The following is an 18,264-nucleotide window of genomic DNA, read 5'->3' on the forward strand; positions in this document are numbered from 1 at the left end:
CCACGTATCCGATAAACAGGGTCGTGTTGCCCCTCACCGGGGACGCGGCTGGACCTGCCCCGGGGTGGTGTCCTGAGCTTGCCCCCCCTCCAGGCCAGTTGTGACAACAAATGTCCCCATGTCCAGGAAGCTCAGGCCCGCGCCCTCCAGAGCACTGGCACGTGGTGGTGGGCACGGGCCTTGTCCTGGCTGACCACATGGCGGCTGCTGGCCACCCGCGGCGCCCGGGTGCTCGAAATGAGATGAGGCCACCCAAGAACCAAATGCTGAATCTCCTTTCACTTCCATTCACCTAAGTGCAAACAGCCACGTGCCTCTCCTGGTGGCAGGAGCAGGGCTGGCACGCACCGTGCCCACAGTACACCCCAGGGCGTCCAGTGTTGTGTCCCCGGTGGGTGAGCGTGTGAGCACTCGTCCCTGCTCTCCTGAATGGATACACACCCATGCCTGGCAGTGCCAACCGTCTCTGAGCACGTTCCTCCCGTGGGCGAAGATACTGCACTCAGGCACTGCGCCATCTTGCAGAAGAAGACACTGAGGGTCAGAGAGGGCAGCTGCCCAAGTGCTCTCACCTCCGAGCCCGGCCAGCAAGGGGACCTGTGTTAGCCAGCACAACAGGAGCCAGGGCTTGTCAGGGGAAGAGGCTCAGGCTGGAGACCCTGGGAGGCAGGGAGCCCGGCTGAGTTAAGGGTCTCAGGAGCTGGGAAGCACCGGGAGAGCTCTGGCCCCGAGGGAAAGGGTTGGGTGGGCAGCGCCGGGGGCGGGGTGCAGTCACGGGTGGGATGGAGCCTGGGATCCACTCCCGTGGGTTTACGGCTGTGAGACTTGTTTCCATTTTACTGTGTTTTTTTTCAGTGCTGGGGACTGGACCCAGGGGTGCGCTGCCGCTGAGCCACATCCCCAGCCCCTTTTAATTCTCCTTCTGGTCTCACTATGTTCCCTAGGCTGGCCTCCAGCTTGTGATCCTCCTGCCTTGGCCTCCCAAGTTGCTAAGATGACAGGTGTGTGCCACTGGGCCCAGCCTGGCATAAACCTTTTCTCTTAATTTAAGTGAATTGTCTCAAGAGTGTTGATTTAGTACCAGGAAACTGACTAACTCCCCTTCCAAAGACCCCTGCCTCCAAATGCCAGCCCTCTGGGGCCAGGGCCCCAACGTACCAATCCCAAGGTCAGTTCAGCTGCAGCAGGTGGGCAGAGCGCCCAGGCAGCAGCCGCTGGGCTGGTCTGTCTTCTGTTGCTGCAACTGAACACCAGACACCAGGCGACTTATTAAGAACTGAGGTTTATTTAGCTCACAGTGGTGGAGGCTGGAAGTCCTTAAGCAGGTGCCTGGTGAGGGCCACGTCCTGACAGGCGGGGGCAGGGGTGGGGTGGGGGGGTGCCACAGCAGGCCGCCAACTGCCATATCATCGGTTTGGTTTTGTTGTTCGTGTTTTGTGTGGGAGCTCTCCTCCCAGCCAGGCTGCAAGGACCACAGCGGCTCGGACCTCTCTGAGCCGACAAAGGCCTTGGTCCTATTAGCTCCTCCAATCAATGCAACTTGGGGGCACAGGCCCACTTCCCCCAGTTCATAGAGGGGACACTGGGAGGTCCCTGAGGTTGTCCACAGCCACACAGGGGAGGCATGTGGGCATCTGGCTGAGACCCACCCGGAGAAAACCGCGGCCAAGGGAGTGGGCAGGGAGGGCCTCGCACCGGACTGGGCTCCCTCCACCAGCACCTCTCCCCTGTGCCCCCTCCTCCCTCTCCCCCTCCCCCACCCTCCCCGGCCCCTCCCCCTGGCCTACCCCCTCCCCCCTTCCCCTGGCCCTCCTCCCTCCTCTGTCCTATCCCCTCCCCCGTCCTCCCCTGGCTCCAGCCCCTCCCCTTCCCCCTCGCACCCTCCCCCATCCTGTCACCTCCCCCCCTCCTCTCTGGCCCCTCCTCTCCTTCCCCTGGCCCCTCCCCATCTCCCCTGGCCTTTACCCCCTCCCCCAGTCCCCTCCCCTGTCCTATCTCCTCCCCCGTCCTCCCCTGGCTCCTCCCCCTCCCCTTTTTCCCCCCTAGCACCCTCCCTCATCTGACCCCTCCCCCTCCTACCTTCTCCCCTAGCCCGTCCTCTCCCTCCCCCTCGCCCCTCCCCCATTCTGTCCCCTCCTATGTCCTCCCCTGGCTCCTCTCCCCCTCCTTCCCCTCGGCCTCCCCCCTCCTCGTCCTCCCCCTCAACCTCCAGCCAGAGCAGCAGCCTCAATGACGTCACCTGACGCACACCAGGCCACCCACAGCCTTTCCTTACGGGGCACGAAGATGCAAATGACGGAGTCATGTGACCCATGACTGGCCAATCAGAGCCTTGTACCCAGGCTATCCAGATTGCCTCCTGGGTGTCACGTGACCTAAGACTGGCCAATGAGCGTGAGCTCAGAGACAGGCTGTAATTAAGCCGACGGAATTGGTGGTGTGCTGAGCTGGAGAGGGAGCCTGAAGCTGCTGGGACGGCGCGTGCCCCTGGGCGGCAGCTGTGCAGGAACGAAGCCCGCCCCGCCAAGCCCCAGGAGCAGCAGGAGTCCCTGGATCCAGCCATGCCTGAAGTTAGCTTGACCTCCTCGATGTTAAGTTCCATGCACTAAAACCAGTTCCCCCCCCTTTTTGTTGTCTTTATTGTCGTCCCTCGCATCCTCCAGATTCTAAAGGAGGTGAGAGACCACTGCGCTGAGCAGGACGGTAAGGACCTGTGCCAGGCTGGTCGCCTTACAGTTGGAGGGACAGGACTAGATTCTGAGCACATGCATGAAGCTGGAACCGCGGCGTGGTGACTGAGTGTCACCACGTAACGGGCAGTGATGAGGGGCTGGCACACAGTAGCTGCTCAATAAATACCTGTCGTGCCCGAGCTCTGGGAAAGAAGGCAGGCAGGCTCCGACGCCGCCTCCCGGCTTCCCCCTTGGAACAGGGCGTCTGGGTGTCCTCCCAGGGATGGGCTCCCAGGTCGCAGATGCGCGGGTCCCTCTGAGAAGGGGCAGGGCTTGATGGGAGGGGACCGGGGCCTCACGCTGCCAGGCGAGCGCTGTCCACTGGGCACACGGAGCCTGTACGTGGCTTTGTGCTGCAGGTAAGTCACCCGGCAGACCCCGGCTCCGCAGTGGGATGCAGCCTGGGCGTCCTCCTCCCCGGCTGAGCCTCAGCCCAGGAGAGGCCGACTCGGTCTCTTTGCTTGGTTTCCCGACTGGAACCGTGGCCGCTGTGTGTCCCTGGGGAGCCCATGTTCCAGGGCCTGATGCCTCAGCGACTGGGTGAAAACCAGAGGCCAAGACAGCCTCAAGTCGCCTGTTCCCCACCCTGTCCCATCGTCCCTGTCCCAGACGGGGAGGAAGGCGATGGGACAGAACCGGGGGAGCTCTGCCACCAAGCCACGCCCAGCCCTGCTCCTTTCTTAATTTGAAACAGGGTCTCACTAAGTTGCTGGCCTTGAACATGCCATCCTCCTGCCTCAGCCTCCCCAGCCGCTGGGACGTCCAGTAGGGACTCACGGAGCTCTTAGTAACTTGCATTCTGAAGCTCTGGGGTCCGGGAGACCTCCCTCCCGCAGCTCACCTTCAACAGCCAACGGAACAGCACCTCACAGGTGGCCAGGGCTCCGTGCATGGGGCCAAGGGCTGGGAGGCCCTGTGAGCTGGGTTAGGGCAGGCAGATCCTGTGGGTGTTTAAAATGATATCATTTCAGTCATCCCAGCTACTCAGGAGGCTGAGACAGGAGGGTCTCAAGTTCAAGGTCAGCCTGGGCAATTTGATGAAACCATTTCAAGTTAAAAAAAATAATAATTGAAGAGGCTGAGGCTGTAGCTCGGTGGCAAAGCACTTGCCTCGCCTGCGTGAGGCCCTGGGTGTGATTCCCAGCACCAGGTGTGAATGAATAAATAAGTAACCTGAAGGTCCATCCACAGCTTCTGTCTACACACACACATGAAAAAGTAAACAGGGGCCAGGTGTGGGCACATCCCAGTGGCTCAGAGTCTGAGGCAGGAGGATCGAGAGTTCAAAGCCAGCCTCAGCAGCAGCAAGGTGCTAAGCCACTCAGTGCGACTCTGTCTCCAAATAAAATACAAAACAGTGGTCGAGGGCCCCTGAGTTCAATCCCCAGAACCCAAAAAATAAATAGGGGCTGGGGATGCAGCTCAGTAGGTAGAGTGCTCATCCCGCATGCACAAGGCCCTGGGTTCAGTCCCCGGCATGGATGGATGAGTGGAGGGATGGGTGGGTGGAGGGAGGGATGGATGGATGGATGGTTCGGGCGGGCTGGGGTGTAGCTCGGTGGAGCACCCCTGGGTTCAACCTCCAGTATCACAAAAATCAATCAATCAATGAAACTTAAAGAAGTGTATTGTGTCATGCAAGGCAGGTGCCTGTGGCGCCAACCAGGGAGGGTGAGGCAGAATTTGAGATTTGAAATGTTCTTACTAAGTTGCCCAGGCTGACCTTGGACTTGAGGCCTCCTGCCCCAGCCTCCTGAGAAGCTGGGATGGCGGGCCTGAGCCATCCTGCCTGACTGAAATACCTACGACTCTTCAGTCTTCAGCCCAGGACTTGGAGACCAGACTGAGCAGCACAGACAAATCCCGTGTCAAACAGATAATTAAAAACTAAAAGGAGGGCTGGGGACGTGGCTCCAGTGGTAGTGCTCGCCTGGCGTGCGTGCGGCCCGGGTTCGATCCTCAGCACCACATAACAACAAAGATGTTGTGTCCGCCGAGAACTAAAAATAAATATATATATAAAAAAAAGATCCTAAAAGGATTTTTTTCTAACTTTTAAAATTTGTTTTTCAGGCTGGGCACATGGCCTGTGATCCCAGCGACTCAGGAGGCTGAGGCAGGAGGATCCTAAGCTTGAGGCCAGCCTCAGGAGCTAAGTGAGACCTGGTCTCCAAATAAAAAAAAGGGCCGGGTGCAGTGCAGCTCGGGAGGCTGAGGCAGGAGGATCTCGAGTTCAAAGGCAGCCTCAGCAACAGTGAGGCACTAAGCACCTCAGGGAGACCCTGTCTCTGAATAAAATACAAACTGGGGCTGGGGTGTGGCTCAGTGGCCGAGTGTCCCTGGGTTCAGACCTCAATACCAAAATAAGAAACAGCTGCTAAACAGCTGCTCTTCACGCCCGGCGGACGGCTCTGGCCTTGGCTGTGCGCACAGGGGCCTGGGCTCCAGCCCCCTGCGGGTAGATTAATCAGTAAAACTAAAGTCAGTGAGGTGGACGGAGCAGTGCTGGGAGGACACAGGGGAGCTGGCCACCTCCTGCCGACGCCACAGAGGGACGGCGAGAACCGGGCACCCTCATGGGGGGAGGACCCTGAGGTGCTGACCAGGTCGCCCGGCCAGAGGCTCCAACCCAGAGCTGACCGCAGGGCCAGAAGGCAGCCACCTGCTTCCTGGGGCTCCGAGTGACGGCCACCCAGCCACCCCTCACTGCGGCCCATCTGTAACCCGGGGGCCGCTCTCGCTGGGCTGCTGGGACACAGGGCCCCCTGATGGCCCTAGGTGTGGCCCTGAGAACCCGATGGCCAGGGAAGGTCTCGATGTGGACCGTGGGGCCTGAGGAGCCGGGGACAGTAGCGCGTGGGGCAGGTGGCTCCACACGGGGGCAGTTTGTGACCCCCCATTGTCCCTTCTGCCCCAACACTCTCCCTGCAGGGCCTCGGCTGGCCTCACCCCGCCACACAACCAGAGCCTCTGCCACCGGCATCTGGTGACTCCTGGATGCCACCAGCCAGCGCACCTAGGCTGGGGTGGCTCTTTCCCCAAGGCATTCGTGCAGTGTCTGGGGACGTCTGTGGTCGTCACACCTCTGGGGAGTGGTGAGCAGTGTGTGGAGGTCAGGTCTCTGCTCCACGCCCTCAGCCCCAGCACCCGGCACCCACGCAATGACCCGAGGAGCGTCAGCACTGTGGCACGCCCCCTGCGCCCCCAGGAGAAGCCAGGTGTGTGGCCGGCCAGCGGGTGTCCCCGAGCTCCCCGGGGGCAGGAGCCGCCTGGCCCAGCCTGACCCCTGGCCTGCCACCTCCGCTGTGTGACTCTGGCCAGGTCCACTCACCTCTCTGGCCATCTCTCAGCAGACACCAGGACACCTGGCCTTGGTGCCTACGCCGGAGCCCGGTGCCAGGAAGAGACCCAGACCCTCAGTCGGCTTCTTGGCCACAGCTGGTCCCTGTCCTGGTCCTCCACTGGCTGAAAAAGCCTTTCGACTTGAAAACCTCTGTTTCACAGCGACTCCGCTCCACAGGCCCGGGCCCTCAGAGAGGCCCACGCTGACCCCCGGTGCCCACGGCGCCCGGCTCTGTCTCCCACCGAGTGTGCTGATGCCCGAGCTTCAGTCCAGGTGGCTGCCCAAGAGAAGGGGCCTGTCCAGCGCCCAGCGGGCTGGGTGGGCGCTGCATGGCCCCCCCAGAATGCAGTCCCCGCCAGACAAGGCCCTGCCCCTCTGGAAGCTCCTGATCATCTCTCTCCTCCTCTTCTGGCGGGGCTGGGGGTCGAACCCGGACCCCCGAGTCCAGCTCCCACGCCCTTCTAAAGGCAGGCAGGGTCTCACGGAGCTGCCCGGTCCAGCCTGGGGCTGGTCCTCCTGCTCAGCAGCTGTGACAGGACTGTGCCATGCACCACACCCAGCAGCACTCCTCTAAGCAGAGGCCCCCATCTTCATTCTGTCCCCAAACTCTGGAGCCCATCCTGATGGGGACTCCAGTGAGACCTGTGGGGTCTGCGGCTCGGGAACACACTGGAGGAGGTCAGCCGCCCGCTCTGCTCCTCGAGGCTGCGCCCAGCCTGACCCGTGTGGCCAGCTGACCCGGCCTGCCCCACTGACCCTGTTCCCGATCTAGCATGCTGACACCTGCTGCCCTTTTTTTAATGGGTCTCATTACGTTGCCCAGACTGGACTCAAATGGATTCCTGAGCCCGTCTGCTCGCCCACCTCTGCCTGACGGTGGCTGAGACCACAGACCTGGGCCTGGCTTTTTGTTCTAGATCTCGCTGGAGAAGTGATTGTCTTGAGCCAGATGTGGTGACGCACACCTACCACCCCAGCGACTCGGGACACTGAGGCAGGAGGATTGCAAGTCGGAGGCCATCCTCAGAATGTCACCGAGGCCCTCAGCAGCCGAATAAGACCGTCTCAACTCAGTTGGAAAAGAGAATAAGTCCGTGGCCTCTGCAGGGGACCGGATGGAGCTGGGGAATAGCACGCTCGGGAAGTGAGCCAGTCCCCAGAACAAGGCCGAAAGTTCTGTCTGTTCAGTGGACGCGGATCCATAACGGGGGATAGGTGAATGGTGGGATGAGACGGTCATCACTGCCCTAGGTACACGAATGACCGCGCGCTCGGTGCGACTCTGTGATGTGCACAACCAGAGAAACGAAGGCTGTGCTCCCCTGGTGCACCATGCATCGAAATGCACTCTGCTGTCATGTGTAACTACTCAGGAAAAAAGAGACCCTGCCTCAAAAGACAAACTACAATCGAGGGCTGGGGGTGCAGCTTTTTGGTAGCACTCCTGGGTTCAACTCCCAGGACCAAGAGAGAAGGCCAGGGCCAGGCGGTGGCCACGCCTGTCATCCCAGCGGCTCCGGAGGCTGAGGCCGGAGGATCGAGAATTCAAAGCCAGCCTCAGCAATGGCGAGGTGCTCAGCAATCAGTGAGACCTGACTCTAAGTAAAACACAAACTGGGGCTGGGGTGTGTGGCTCAGTGGCCGAGTGCCCCAGAGTTCAGTCCCCCCACCCCACCCCGGCAAAAAAAGAAAGCCAGCCAGCCAGCCCAAATGATTTAAGTCCTGGTGTGATGGCCTCACGGGTCATCCCCGCCATTTGGAGGCCAGACTGGGCAGCTTAGTGAGACCCTGTCTCAAAATATGGACTGGGGTTGTAGCTCAGTGGTAGAGCACTTGCCTAGCATGTGTGAGGCCCTGGGTTTGATCCTGAACACCACATAAAAATAAGTAAAATAAAGACATCGTGTCTGCCTACAACTAAAAACACCAAAATCTAAAAAATAAATTAAGAGAATTAGAAATAGGGGTGAATGTAGCTCAGTGGCAGAAAAGCTTGCCTGCCTATGAGAGGCCCTGGGTTCCATCCCCAGCACGGGGAAAACACGCTGTGCTGTCTCACAGTGTTATCTACCTTCATCACTGAGGACGGGCTTGGATGAGCTCGGCAGCAGCGGGCCTGCTCAGCTGGGACCAGGGCTCTGCACAGGGAACAGGAAGGCCCAAAGAAGTTACATTCTTCAGGGAGCAGGCTGTGCTGCCCAGGAGGACCATAAAGTAACACCTTTGTTTCAATCACTTCTTTGAGGCCCATTCTGCACAAGGAAAATTATTCTTTCAAAATTGGAGCCAGAATGTGGTCCTCCTGGGCCCACAGCTCCATGACTTCACCTCCCTCAAGGTGACAGCCTCCGTCTAGCTGGGCTTGGTGATGCACACCGGTCACCCCAGTGACGGGGGAGGCTGAAGCAGGAGGATTTCAAGTTTGAGGTCAGCCTGGGCAAGTCAGCAAGGCCCTAAGCAACTTGGCAAAAACACGTCTCAAAATTAAAAAAAAAAATTAAAGGGCTGTGGCTCAGTGGTAAAGTGCCTCTGGGTTCAATCCCTAGGACCAAAATCTGAGATAAGCCTAAATCCTGTATGAGGTCCTGCGTTCCATCCCCGGGAGGCACCAGGGCTGGGCCTCTCATCCCAGCAACTCTGCAAGCTGAGGCAGGTTGTGAGGCCAGCCTTAGCTACTGAGCCCCTCTCTCAAAATAAAGAAGGGCTGCAGGTGCAGCTCAGGGTCAGAGCACCCCTGGGTCCAGTCCCCCCATCCCACCCCAACTCACGGAGAAATCAGAGAGAGAAAGGAAAGAATTGATTTGCAGGGCCCAGTGCGAAATAAAACCCGGAGGCCCCTTGTTCAAAACTGACTTAAGAATTTAAAACCTCAGAGCACAGCGTCAGCCCAGGCCCTCCGGGAGCAGCCCCTGGGCAGGCAGGAGGCAGCAGGCCGCGCTGGACCTCTCCCCAGGCTGCCTATTCGCCAGGGCGGTCCAGTCTCAGGGCCTTTGCATTTGCCTCTCGGGCCTCTTGACAGTGCCCTGCTAACACAGCTCCACCCTGTGCATGGAGGGGGCGCCCCTCACTGCCGTTACAGCGTCCTCTTCCGTGCCAGGCCCTCTCTGACACCCCCGTCCTGCACCCTGTTTAAAGCAGCGCCTCCCGGGCCCTCCCTGGCTCCTGTTTTTCTCCTGGCTCACACCACAGCTGACCCGCCTGGGATTTGGCTCTTGTGCTTTGTCTCTGATGTGTCTCGGCCTCTACCAAGCCAGGGACTGTGCACCCCGCCCCCACCCCTACCCTGAGTCCTGGAGCACAGCCTGGCACACAGTAGGCGCTCAAAAAATGTGTACTGAAGGCGTGGCTCCTGCGAGGCAGGACGTACACCCGCCGCCTGTATACCCACAGAAGAGGAAACTGAGGCTCAGAGAGGACAGCCGCCCAGCTAGAGTCAAGGTCACCGAGCACGTCCGTGGCACGCGTCCAGGTCGCGCCATGACGGAGCCGGCGGCTTGGCGGCGGGCGGCCGGGCCCCTTTCTTTGACAGATGGGGAAACCGAGGCCCGGCCGCCCGCCAGGGCCCCCCAGCCCGGAGGCGCGGCGGCGCGGCGGGCGGGCCCGGGGGCCGCGGCCCGGGGCGGGGGCGCGCGTGGCCAAGGTCACCGCGGCGGGCCGGCCCGGGAGGCGGCCGGGGTGGGGATCCGCAGGCCTCCCCGGGCGCGCGCGTCCCCCCCTCGGCGGCGCGCACGGGGCTCGGGCGGCGGCGGCGGCAGCAGCAGCAGGTGGAGCCGGAGCCTCCGCACAGCCGAGCCGCGGCCCCGCCGGCGTCGCCGCCATTAGACAATAGCGCGGCGGCCGGGCGCGCGGGGAGGCGCCGGGCGCGCAGGAAGCGGGGCCCGGGGCGCGCCGGCCGGGCGCGGGAGGGGGCGCAGGAAGCGGGCGCGGCCGGGCGCGGGAGGCGGCGGCCCGGGAGCTGCCGATCGGCGCCGGGACAAAGGCGCGGCCCCCGGCGCCCCGAGCGGCCCGAGCCGGGCGCACAGCCGGGCGCAGCGCGCCCCCCGCCGCGCCTGACATGATGTTTCCGCAAAGCCGCCACTCGGTAAGCGGGGCCGCCACTCGGCAAGCGGGGCCGCCACTCGGTGGCCGGGGCCGCCGCTTGGTGGCCGCGGCCGGCGCTCGGTGAGCGGGGCCGCCACTCGGCAAGCGGGGCCGCCACTCGGTGACCGGGGCCGCCCCTCGGTGACCGGGGCCGCCGCTCGGTGACCGGGGCCTGCGGTGTCGGCCGTCTCCTTCGCGGGACCCCGGGCCCCGGCCAGGGCGCAGGGCGGCCGGGCCGCGGGCTGGACGCGCGCCCCTCCCCGCCCGGCGGCCGCGCGCCCTGCCCCCGCCGCGGCGGTCCGCGCGCCCCAGGCCGCGGGGCGGGGGCGGCAGGAAGCGGGGGCGGCGGGGGGCGCGCGGGCCGGGAAGTGGGGCGCGGGGGGGCTGCGGCGGCGCGGGCGAGGGAGGGGCCGCGCGCCGCGGTGACCGCCGCCCCTCCCCCAGGGCTCGTCGCACCTACCCCAGCAGCTCAAGTTCACCACCTCCGACTCCTGCGACCGCATAAAAGACGAGTTCCAGCTCCTGCAGGCCCAGTACCACAGGTGAGCTGCGCGCTGCGCCCAGGTGGCCCCTGCGCCGGCGACACGGGCCGGAGGGCAGCCGGCCCCCCCGCACAGGCGCTGGCGAGACTGAGTCCCGGGGGCTTGTCCTGTGCCAGGCTCTCTTCTAAGCACTTCCCCCGCGTGACTGGTCCAGAAAGGCCCATTTCACAGCCGAGAAAACCGAGTCATAAAGCCTTGGTGGCGCATGCCTGTCATCCCAGCGACTGGGGAGGCGGAGGCAGGAAGGATGGCAAGTTCAAGGCCAGCCTTAGCGACTTAGAAAGGATGTGTCCCAAAATAAAAAATAAAACGGGCTGGGATGTGGCTCAGTGGTAAAGGGCCCTGGGTTCAATCCCCAGTACCAGTGGAGAGAGAGAGAGAAACTGAGGGGTGGACATGTCATAATCTGCCCGGACACCCAGCCCCTGTGGTTTCTGAGCCCCCCAGCTCCAATCCCAATTGGATAAAAGCTTTCCACAGCTGGATTTAGGGGCTGATCTTCCAGCTCTGCCCCCCCCCCCCAAAAAGAATCTGCAGCCTGGTCACCGTCTCTCCCTAACTTCAGGGGGAAGGTCTCCAGGCCGCTCTTCCAGTAGTATTGTCACATCTCTGAAGGGCTCGGGAAGGAGCTGGGGTTGTTCTGAAGCCCACAGAGGTTACAGATTTTCTGTAGGAAGCAGCAAAACAGATTCTCACCCAGACTTCCCGGCTCCAGAATGCAAGTTCCCAAGAATTGGCTGTCAGGAGGGGACTTGCAGCCCAGCACGGTGGTCACACCTGGGATCCCAGCAACGCAGGAGGCTTGGCTAGGAGGATCCAAAGTTTGAGGCCAGCCTCAGCAACTTAGGGAGGCTCAGTTTCAAATTATAAAGAAAAATGGGCTGGGGTGTGGCTCAGGGGTAGAGCACCCCTGGGTTCAGTCCCCAGGGTCTCCTTCCTGGGCACCTTCTGGATGAGGTCTCCGGCCCTTTGTAGATCTGGTTGCTCCAAGAAGAAAGGGGCACTTTTCTTTGTGGCTGTTTTAACGCTGCGCGGCCTTTTTTGGGTGCTTCCCAGAACTGAGCATGAACCTCAGTTTTCTGGCTTCAAGCTCTTGCCCCATTTTTGTGCCCGTGTCCAGGAGAGGGACACGAGGCACTGGCAGCCGGAGGCCTGGAGCTGGCCTCCCTGCAGGCCCGGGAGCTTGGTTCTGGTCCCATGGTGCCTGGTGGCCCCACTGCACGCGGAGCCCAGGTGCTGGTCCTTTGTGTCTGAGGGTCTGAGGGTGGCCACCAAGCCCATCCCCTCTCTGAGTGTTACTCCGTCCGTGAGGGGACCTGCCGTGTTGGGGGCAGACTCGGGACCCCCAGGTACAATGGCCCGGGGTGGCTGGAGCCTCAAGAAACACTGGATTCTGGGTGAAGGTGGGCGGGCACTGGCCTCCGGGGGGGGGGGTGGTGGAGCGAGGGCTCCTGCCACCCAGCTGCCCTTGGGTGGTGGTTTTCAGCTGTAGTTGGCACAGCACCTTATTTTATTTGTCTGGTTTTATGTGGGGCTGAGGCTCGAACCCAGGGCCTCGCATGTGCTGCACGAGCCCCGGCCCAGCCCTGCTGTCGGGTTGGTAACGGTGGCAACAGATGGACATTTGTAAAAAACTTTCTTAGTTGTAGACAGACACAATAGTTTTACTTTGCTGTGGTGCTGAGGATGGAACCCAGCGCCCACACATGCCAGGCAACGCTCTGCCACCCAGCCATCACCCCACCCCCCGCCCAACACGGTGACGTTTTCTTTCTTATTTTCACGTCTTGTCCTTTGGATTGTTTGGGATTTTGTTTTGGGGTTGACCCGGGGGCTCTACCACTGAGCCACATCCCCTGCCCTTTTCAGTTCTTATTTTGAAACGTCTTGCTGAGTGGCCCAGGCCGACATCAGACTTGCCATCCTCCTGCCTCAGCCTCCCAGGCCTCCAGGGTGACAGGCGCGGCCTCCGCACCTGACCAACAAATGCATCTTTTCAAAGAATCTAGAAAAGCTTGTGGGGCCAAAGTGACTCTGCTGTGAGGGACCCTGCTGTGAGGGACCCTGCTGTGGTGGACGGGGTGCCAGGCTCCAGTGCTCGCTCGCAGATCAAGAAGCATTTGTTGAGTGCTTGCTGTATGCTGGGTTCTGTTGAAGGGCTCACCCTGGCCTGGGAGGCGGGTCCTTACAGAGGAGGACAGGGTCCCAGGGAGCCCATGAGGGGCACGTGCCCCTCCAGGGCAGCAGCGTGGGGAGGTGCAGCCAGGCCAGCTGGGGCTCTTTGTCCTGGGGGCTGGGGCAGCATGCAGAGCCCCCTGCCCAGGGGCCTGGGTTGAACCCGCCTGGAGGACAGGACTTACTTGGCGCCCCCAGTCCTTTTCCGGGTCTGGCGCCTCCCTGCTGGCTCCCCCCCACGCCCGTGACCTGGAGGGTCTTGGAGAGGTGCCCACGGCTCATTCTTACTGGGACAGCCTGAAAGAAGTCACCTGGGCACTGACCCTGGTGTGCAAATGTGCAAGGTGTGTCTTTGCTCAGCACAAGGTGAATCAGTGGGGGCAGCTCTCCCAGCCCTCTCCCCAAAGTGTACCCCAAGGAAATGCAGGCCCGCAGCTGAGCCAGGATCCCTGGGTGTCCAGTCGGAAGCTGTACCTGGCACTCTGGGGCCTCCCTCAGCCTCTTCGCCAGTCCTGATTTGTGTCTGGAGAGTTCTTCCCCTTGGTTGAATTCCTCCCCTTGGGCTGCTTCCTGGCTGTGTGACCTTGAGCCAGCTGCTCACCCTCTCTGGGCATCCACTGCATCTGTAAAAGGAGTATGAGTAGGGTTCAGCTGACGTCATGGGTGTTCTGAGAGGGCTCACTCTGGCTCGGGTCGTGGCTGTGATTTTCGTGACTCTTCTGCCACCGCAGCCTGGTCTCCTGATCCGCCTTACAGCTTCCCCTGCGCAGTCCAGCTGGATGCACCTGCCCAGGAGAGCTGTGCTCCACCCTCCGAGGGACTGGTCTTGCCCTGGGGGGTGCCGGGCGGGGGGGCTCTGCTTCCTGCCCCGGGGGACCTGCGCACCAGCCCTTTCCCTCCCCCCTTGTGCGTCCTCAGCCTGAAGCTCGAGTGTGACAAGCTGGCCAGTGAGAAGTCCGAGATGCAGCGCCATTATGTGATGGTAAGGTCCCCAAGCCTCCTGCCCCCCAGCGGCTGCCAGCTCCGGAGCCCGAGGGCTTGGGTGGCTCTCATTCAGCCGCCCCGCTGGCCTGGCTGCCTGCCTAGGTAGTGGCCGAGGTGCCAAGCCGCCGGGTTGCAGCCCGGGCCTGCCAGGTCCCCGGCTGTCCTTGGCAGCCACTGGAGGAGGAGGCACCGCTGTGGAAGCAGCAGCCAGGAACTGGAACTGTCGTGGGGGAGCGTCCCTCCACCTGCTGGGCCCTGGCATCCGGCACTTAACCCCTCCCTGCCCGTGGGCGCTGGCAGGGTGACCTCAGAACCTCCACCCGGGCCCCTAGCCCCGTGGGCTGGGTGGTGAAGCGCTCCCAGGCTGGGCGGGCAGAGCTGGATGCTGCTGCTGGACCTGGGGTGTGGGTGGCTCCTCCTGCTCCTGGCTGCCACCTTCCTTCGGCTCTGAGGCCGGCCTACCCTGTCTGTCCCCACAGTACTATGAGATGTCCTACGGCCTGAACATCGAGATGCACAAGCAGGTGTGTCTGGGTCCCCGGCTGTCCCCAGCCCTGAGGAGCAGCTCCCTCACCCTGCCACCCTGCCACCTCCTACGTGTCCTTCGTGACATCAGGGGAGGGGACCATTTGCCCATAGGGTGTCACCCAGGAGGCCCCTGGCCCTCTGGGCTGGGCTCCTGCCACCACCCTGACCTGGGGTGTCGGGGACCCCCTCCGTCCCAGGGAGCCTTCCCCTGCAGCCACGCGGCCATCGCCTCCGGGTGCCCCATGGCCCCTGGGCTTGGAAAGAGCCTTGCCCAGCCTGGTGCCACCCTGCCCTGCCCCCCCGGGGACTGACGCCTCTGTGTTCCAGGCTGAAATCGTCAAGAGACTCAACGGCATCTGTGCCCAGGTCCTGCCCTACTTGTCCCAGGAGGTGAGCCCGACCTGCAGGAGCTGGCACCGGGGCCGGCCCTTCCTGCTGCCTGCGCTGGGTGCCCTGGGACTCCCCTCTGGGCCTCCCTGAAGGCAGCGCTCCAGTGAGGGGGGGTGGGGAGTGTGGTGCCCCTGCTCAGGCCAGGGTGTGGGCAGGGCTGGGGCGGTCACATGGGCTCGTGGGCGAGTGCCACCCATGCACAGGGGCGCAGACAGGGCTGCAGGGTGGAGCGCACCTCACCCACGTCCCCTGGGCAGCCAGCTCTTCCCCGTTGGCCTGGGGTCCAGGCTTGCCAGCCTCATGCCCCCTGGGCGTCCTCTAGCTTGTGATTGCCCCCTGGCCCCACCTCATCTTCCCAGGGACAGCCCCGAGGAGAGGGCACTGGGAGCCTCCCAGCCTCAGGCTTGAGGCTTTCCTCTCCAAACAGGCTTCCTGGTAGCCAAGGCAAAAAGGAGCCGGTGGATTCTGGCGTCTAATGCCAGTTTGAGGAGAGACACTCTGAGGCAGAACTGCATTAGGAAGTGACCCTGAGCCTGCACTCCTGTCCCCGCCCAGCAGGAAGCAGGGGCTCCAGGGCAGTTCTCAGCACAGACAGATCAGGATGTCCCAGGACAGTGGCGCAGGTTGCATCTTTTACTGGCTGGGTTTCACTCACAGGAAGTGGCCCAGGTTTCTCTGGCCACCGGCCATTCCCCAGGTGCCTGCGCGTGCGTGTACACGTACACACACACACACACACACACACACACACACACACACGCCTTTTGAGATTCTGCGCTTCTTCTCCATTGGTCCCCATGGAAGTGGCTGGAGGGGGACTTTCCGGCGCGCTCCCCTGCCACACCCCTGACCCCTCTCCCCACCCCCTTCCAGCACCAGCAGCAGGTCTTGGGAGCCATCGAGAGGGCCAAGCAGGTCACCGCGCCCGAGCTCAACTCCATCATCCGAGTAGGTCGGGGCCCGGGGGCGGGGGGCCCGGGTCCGGCCGCGGCTCACGCAGGCCCTCCCTCCACCCCGCAGCAGCAGCTCCAGGCGCACCAGCTGTCGCAGCTCCAGGCGCTGGCCCTGCCCCTGACGCCCCTGCCGGTGGGGCTGCAGCCCCCGTCGCTGCCGGCGGTCAGCGCGGGCTCCGGGCTCCTGTCGCTGTCGGCGCTGGGCTCGCAGGCGCACCTCTCCAAGGAGGACAAGAACGGCCACGACGGGGACGCGCACCAGGACGACGACGGGGAGAAGTCGGATTAGCCGCGCCGGCCGGGAGCGGGGCGGGGAGGCGGGGACGCCGCGCGGCCCAGGGGCCCGGGACGGCCCGGCTCCGTGGTATTTATGGTCGCCGGCCGGGGCCCTGGCCCTGCCCGCGCAGCCCCCGGGCTTCGCTCCCGCCCAGCCCCCTGCCTCCCCCGCAGCCTGAGCAGGTGACCCCTGCCCAGGTGGGCCACGCCGAGGAGGGCAGCGGGGGACCAGGTCCGCGGGGAGCAGGACCTCGAGAAACCCCTCCCTCCCTGCACCCCCTCCCGCACAGGCCACCGCAGCCCACCCCGGCACTGCATGCGACACCTCCCGCCCGGGCACCCCAGAGTGGCCCCGGACCCACCTGCTCCTCCTCGCTTCCCACGCACCTCCCCCGCCAGTTCCTCACGCCCCCAGCCACCTGGTCCCCTCCCCTCGCCCGCGAGGGGGGCCCGAGCGAGCGCCCAGAGCTTAGCGGGACGCGCAGAGCGGGGACCGAGCGGGGGCGCCCGGACTTCCCTCCACCCTTCCCAAATAAAGATGAGGGTACTACGTCGTCTTGGCTTTGCTGTGTGGTTTTCTTTTCCCAGTGCATTAGCTGGTCTTCCAGGGAAGGGCACGTGAGGGGAAGAAGACAGAAAAATGTTTCTAAGGAAAACAACGCCCCCGCCCCAGGCCACTCCTGTCCCCTGAAGGGCGACACTGTCTGGAGGGTGGGCTTAGCTGTGCCTTTCCAATGAAGCTGTGACTCGGTCCTGCGTTCCTGCCTCTGTGGGGAAGGGGCCGGCCTGGGGAGGAGGACACTCCCTTCCACTCTGGGTCACCTGTGCCAGGACAGGGCACCAGGGTCCCAGGTAGGTGGAGCTGCTCATGGTGCCCACCTCCTTTTGATACCCAGCCCAGAGAGGGTGAGCTGGAGGCTTGGGGTTACACAGCATGGCCCAGACCCTCCAGGACCACCTGGGTGTTTTCTGTTTGTTTTGGTCCTGGGGGTTGAGCCAGGAGCATCTTACTGTTGGGCCACATTCCTGTTTTTGTTTTTTCTTTGGAGACAGGGTTTTAAGTTGCCCAGGCTGACCACCAACTGCGATCCTCCTGCCTCAGCCTCCTGAGCCGCTGATCACAGGTGTGCACCAGGGTGCTGGTGAGCTGTTCTGACAGGTGGATAAGGGGCTCAGAATGGCTAAGGGGTCTCTGAGCCAGTAAGTGACACACAGGTGGTTTCTGAACCCAGAGACTCTGTGATACTTAAAAAACAGACCCCCTAACCAACCTCAGTCCCACAGGAAGTAGGCTGTACCCCACCGCTCCCCCACCTGGGACCACCACATGCACCCACCTCCACACTGCAACTTTGCTCCTCTGGAGCTTGGATCAAGGGAGGGCACCTCAGGCCGCCACCAGAGAAAAGGGGCCGACGGCCCAAGAAGCACACTTTTCGGCAACAGGTGACCTTAGGGGAGAGCCTTTGTCCCTAAGGAGAGAATGGTTCCACCCAAAACCACTGCAGCCAAAGCACCTGGGACAACTGCAGTGTGGACAGAGTGTCAGCCCGGTGGCCACGCCTGTCATCCCAGCAGCTGGGGAGGCTGAGGCCAGAGGATCTCCGGCTCAAAGCCAGCCTCAGAAACTCTGCGAGGCCGTAAACAACTTAATAAGGCCCTGTCTCAAAAACTGCGGTCTGGGTGCCAGTTCACCTCCTGCATTCACTGCTCCCAGGAAAGTGAGGTGACCCTGCCAAACGCACCCCAGAGGGAGCACCCCAGGGGAAGCCTTCTCAGGTGGCAGTGCTGGTTGGCGCCCCAAGATGGACTGGAGCTCCCCTGCCAGGCTTCGCCCAGAGGCCTTGGGACAGCCAGTCCCACCAGGGCTGCACCCACAGAAACCAGCCCCAGCCCCAGAGCACGGCCCCCAGGAGCCACTGAGCACTAAGTCACCCCCAGGACTCCAGAGGCCGAGGCAGGAAGACCCAGGGTTGGGGGGCAACCTGGGCAACTGGGCAAGACCCTGTCTCAAAAGCAAAAGGTCTGGGATGTGGCTGAGTGGGAGCCCTGGGTATGTCCCCCGCACAAGGAGGGGCTGAGGAGGGGACACAGGGCGGCTTGAGTCCATCTGTGCAAACCCCGCACACAGGACAAGGGACCGCGGTGGCTTCCCGGGTTCCCCTCTTGTGGAGGGGGCTGCTGCAGGAGCCGGTCATCTGCCGCCTCCTCAACGGATCTCCAGTGAGTGGCCAGGCGCCTAACCGGGTTGAGGACCCCGA

At 62.8% G+C, this 18,264-nt stretch overlaps 1 protein-coding gene across 2 annotated transcripts; it reads left to right on the forward strand.

The window, feature by feature from the left end:
• The first annotated feature begins 10,018 nt into the window (after window positions 1-10,018).
• On the forward strand, window positions 10,019-16,557 carry Tle5 (TLE family member 5, transcriptional modulator). 2 transcript variants are annotated; one of them, XM_046444183.2, is made up of 7 exons: window positions 10,019-10,156; window positions 10,600-10,697; window positions 13,791-13,854; window positions 14,336-14,380; window positions 14,712-14,774; window positions 15,648-15,722; window positions 15,795-16,557. In XM_046444183.2, exons 1-7 carry the CDS (start codon window positions 10,130-10,132, stop codon window positions 16,014-16,016), a joined length of 594 nt encoding a protein of 197 aa, XP_046300139.1. In that variant the 5' UTR covers window positions 10,019-10,129; the 3' UTR covers window positions 16,017-16,557. The 2 variants fall into 2 exon arrangements, with proteins under 2 accessions (XP_046300139.1, XP_046300140.1); XM_046444184.2 differs by having other exon boundaries at window positions 15,798-16,557.
• The last annotated feature ends 1,707 nt before the right edge of the window (window positions 16,558-18,264 follow it).

Source organism: Marmota monax, unplaced genomic scaffold (genome assembly GCF_021218885.2).
Source record: "Marmota monax isolate L192 unplaced genomic scaffold, Marmota_monax_Labrador192_F-V1.1 WCK01_AAM20220418_F8-fsc00102, whole genome shotgun sequence".
Classification (NCBI taxonomy): Eukaryota; Metazoa; Chordata; class Mammalia; order Rodentia; family Sciuridae; genus Marmota; species Marmota monax.